The 3,781-nt window shown below is 36.0% G+C and overlaps 1 protein-coding gene across 1 annotated transcript in view; it reads right to left on the bottom strand.

The window, feature by feature from the left end:
- DGAT2L6 (diacylglycerol O-acyltransferase 2 like 6) overlaps positions 1 to 3,781 on the bottom strand; it is a 15,848-nt gene that overhangs the window by 5,490 nt on the left and 6,577 nt on the right. The window contains exon 2 of the mRNA XM_039838946.1: positions 11 to 121. Within this exon, the coding sequence (XP_039694880.1) occupies positions 11 to 121 (111 nt within the window). The remainder of the gene's footprint in view (positions 1 to 10; positions 122 to 3,781) is intronic.

Below are 3,781 nucleotides of genomic sequence, written 5' to 3'. Positions count from 1 at the left end.
CGTCTCTTACCTTGACTGTGAGTGTCCCAATCATAGGCGAGCCAGGCAAAGGTAAGCACAGACAAGGCCCAAAACTTAGTGAACACCAGACAGTAAGGTAAAAGGAGGAAAGAAGTACATCCTGAGGAGATAGAAAGGGTTCATGCCCTTCAGTTTTCTTCAAGTTTAACACACCCCCCATAACCCTAATCTTTGCTCTATACTGAAGGAGCAGGTCTCTCCCTTTTCCCCCACCCCACCTCCACCCCTGCCCAGCTCTGTTATGGTCCGGGCTGACTGCTGATTCTCTGAATTTGGCCCTCTTGTTGGCTGAGATCTTAACTGAAGAAATAGCAGAACCACGACGTTCTCAGAGAGGGCCTGCAGCTGAGGTCAAGACACAGTACTACTTGGCAAGGGGAAAGAACAGCTCTTTGGGTCAGCGGCTGGCATCCCCGTTCTGGAACCTCGGAAGTCCTTCCTAAAAGCTTGACCTTCTTTCCTTTGCGGAATTGCTAAGGCAGCACATTCCAGCAGAGAGGGGCTGCCTGCAGTGTACAGGCTGTCTGATTTTGAGAGGAAAATACACATTAGAAATTGCTTTATTGCATTCAATTTTGTCCCATTCAAAATGTCTCCAAGGTTCATAAGGGGAAAAATGATCTGTTAGCAAAGGGCCATAGCAGGCTGTGAAAGGCAAATGTGACACATCTGACAACAGGAGGAATTGAATTCCATTTTTAAATCTGCATTCATGAGAAAGGGGCTAAGTATACATATTTTGAATAAAAAAAGACCCAGCTAAGGGAAAGATTTCTTTGACCAGGTAACCACATCCCGATAGATAAAATTTCAGAGAAGGGGAAGAAACTCAAGAGTTACCTACCAGCAGGTTTGTTTCTTGCAGTTTGGACATAGATGAAAATAACAGGAAAAAGACAGGATGGACATTTCTTTAAAAACTCATGTCGTGGAGTAGAAGAAACCTTAGTGCTGGCTGAGATGGTTATTGTGAGCATGCTAATTAAATAGGAGATAGTGGTGGGAGGAATTTTATGGGAAGGCTCATGGATGAAAGTCCTGCTACCTCTGACCCTCATGAAAGATGAGAGCCATTTTGCCGGGTAAGCTTCAGAAGAAAACTCAGATAAAGTTAAATAAAAATAATTATTAGTTAAAGGTACTCTAAGCGTATCATTTCTTTTATATATTGCTTCAAATAAATTTAGTTTGTACCCCCAATATTTAGAACAGCACCTTACACACATTAGGTGTTTAACAAACATCTGTAGATGAGCTGAAAGATAAACAAATGTTTTCTCTTTTTAGGAATAGGTAAACTTAAATGGTTAGTGTTTAGTCAGCATTTATATTGTTTAAATGAGATGTTATTTAAAAGGCATAGAACATTGATTGTGTGCCTTATGTCTCATCTCTTTCAGTTATCCTAGAGGTAGTCTAGCAAGAGCTTCACTTGGATAAACACCATCCCCTTTGTGGAATCTATTTGAATTGCAGGTCTGGCACCTCAGGAGACCATGTGTCTTTGAGGGCAAACCTGCCAGACTGAGCTTGTTTGTGTGTTATCGGTATTACGGCAAGAATGATGACGAGCAACCATTTGTGTATATGTATGTGTGACTCTTCCTTAGATATTGTGCCCTTGATACCAGGAGATGCTTTCAACATCTTGTCTATGTTCAAGCGAGGAATCTTGGAGTGGATTGGCAAGGAGGAAGTTCACATTAGGTAAGCTCCGAATTTAGTTTGTACTGAAGATGGCCAAGCCATTCTACTAGATGTGTAGTGTGGTATCTCATCATAATTTTAATTTGCATTTCCCTAATACAACAGCTTTTCACGTGCTTATCTGTCTTCTGTATATCCTCTGTGGTGAAGTGTCTGTTCGGATATTTGGCCCATTTTTCAATTGTTTGTTTTCTCATCGTTGAGTTTTGAGAGTTCTTTATATATTCTGGTTATAAGTCTTTTATCAGAGATGAAGTTTGTGAACATTTTCTCCTGTCTGTATTTATCTTTTCATTCTTTCAACAGGGTCTTTCATAGAGCAAAAGCCTTCATTTTTTTTTTTACAGATTGTGCTTTGGATGTCAAATCTAAGAACTCTTTACCTAACCTCAGATCATGAAGGGTTTCTCCTATGTTTTTTATTAAAGTTTTACAGTTTTATGTTTTACATTTAGATTTGTGATCCATTTTGAGTTAATTTTTTAATAAAATGTGAGGTTTTGGTCAAGATTTATTTACTAAATATGGATTTTGAATTGCTCCAACATCATTTGTTGAAAAGACTATCTTTCTTCCATTGAATTGCTTTGCGTCTTTGTCAAAAATCAATTGGCCATATTTGTGTGGATCTATTTCTGGACTCTCTATTCTGTTCCATTGATCGCTATGTCTGTCCATTCACCAAGACATCACTGTCTTCATTACTGTAGTTTTCTATTAAGTCTTAAAATCAGATGTGATTCCTCCAGTTTTATTCTTTTTCAAAATTGTTTTAGCCGTTTCGCTTCCTTTGATTTTCTATATACATTTTAGAATTAGCTTGCCTATGTCTATAAAAATTCCTGGTAGGAGTTTTGAAATAAAGCTTTTTATTATGAAAAGAAACTTTAGAGCAACAGAAAAATTGCAAGATTTTTAAATAAAATCCCATATAACTTTCACTTAGATCTACCAATTGTTAACATTTTATGTTTGATTTATCTCTAACTATAAAAATGTATGTTTGTATTTGGGAATACATTGCAGAGATCCCAACCCTTGGCTCCGAAATACCTAAGTGTGTGTTTTCAAAAGAAATAGCACTTTGGGGAATTCACTATGTATGTAAAATTCTTATCTAATATACTCTTCTGGGATTTTTATCTGAATTGCATTACATTTATAGATCGATTTGGGGAGAATTGATGTTTTTATTATGTTGAGTCTTCATGAATACAGTATGTCTTTAATTTTAGGTCTTTAGTTTTATTCGTTAGCACTTTATAGTTTTCAGCCTACAGATACTGTAAAGGTTTTGTTAAATCTATTCATATTCATTTCATTTTTTTTTGGAAATGTCAAAATGGTATTGTCTTTTAAATTTCTATTTTCAGTTGTTCTCTGTTAGTTTAGAGAAATGTGGTTGATTTTTGTATGTGATCTTGTATCTCGTGACTTTGTTAACTTCATTTGTTAGTTCTTGGAGTTTTTTTTTTTTTAATACATTCCTTGGGATTTTGTACACAGACAATCGTGTCATCATCTGTGAATTAGGACAGTTTTATATTTCATTTTCCAATCTATATGCTTTTCATTTTTTCTTCTTGCCTTTTTGTCCTCGCTAGAACTTTTAGTATGATGTTGAACACAAATGGTGGGAGTGGACATCCTTGTTTTTGCTCCCAATCTTAAGGATAAAGCTTCCACCATTAGTATGGTGTTAGCTGTGGGTTTTTTTTGGGAGGGGGTGGTAGATGCTCTTTATTAAGTTCAGGAAGTTTCTTTCTGGTCTTAGTTTACTGAGAGGTTTTATCATGATTGAAGTTGATGTTTGTCAAGTGTTTTTCTACATCAATTGATATGATCATGTGTTTTTTCTTTCTTGGATGGTTAACGTAGTAGTTTACATTTTTGATTTTTAAATATTTACACTTACATTCCTGAAACAAAACCCACTTGGTCATGGTATATTACGCTTTGTAACACATTGCTGGATTTGATTTGCTAGTGTTTTGTTGAGGATTTTTGCATTTAAATTTATGAGGAATATTGGCCTATAGTTTTTTCTTTTCTT

The sequence above is a fragment of the Pteropus medius genome, unplaced genomic scaffold (assembly GCF_902729225.1).
Source record: "Pteropus medius unplaced genomic scaffold, Ma_sr-lr_union100, whole genome shotgun sequence".
NCBI classification, from domain to species: domain Eukaryota; kingdom Metazoa; phylum Chordata; class Mammalia; order Chiroptera; family Pteropodidae; genus Pteropus; species Pteropus medius.
The sequence above is the reverse complement of the archived record's forward strand: the minus strand, read 5'-3'. Positions and strand labels throughout refer to the sequence as shown.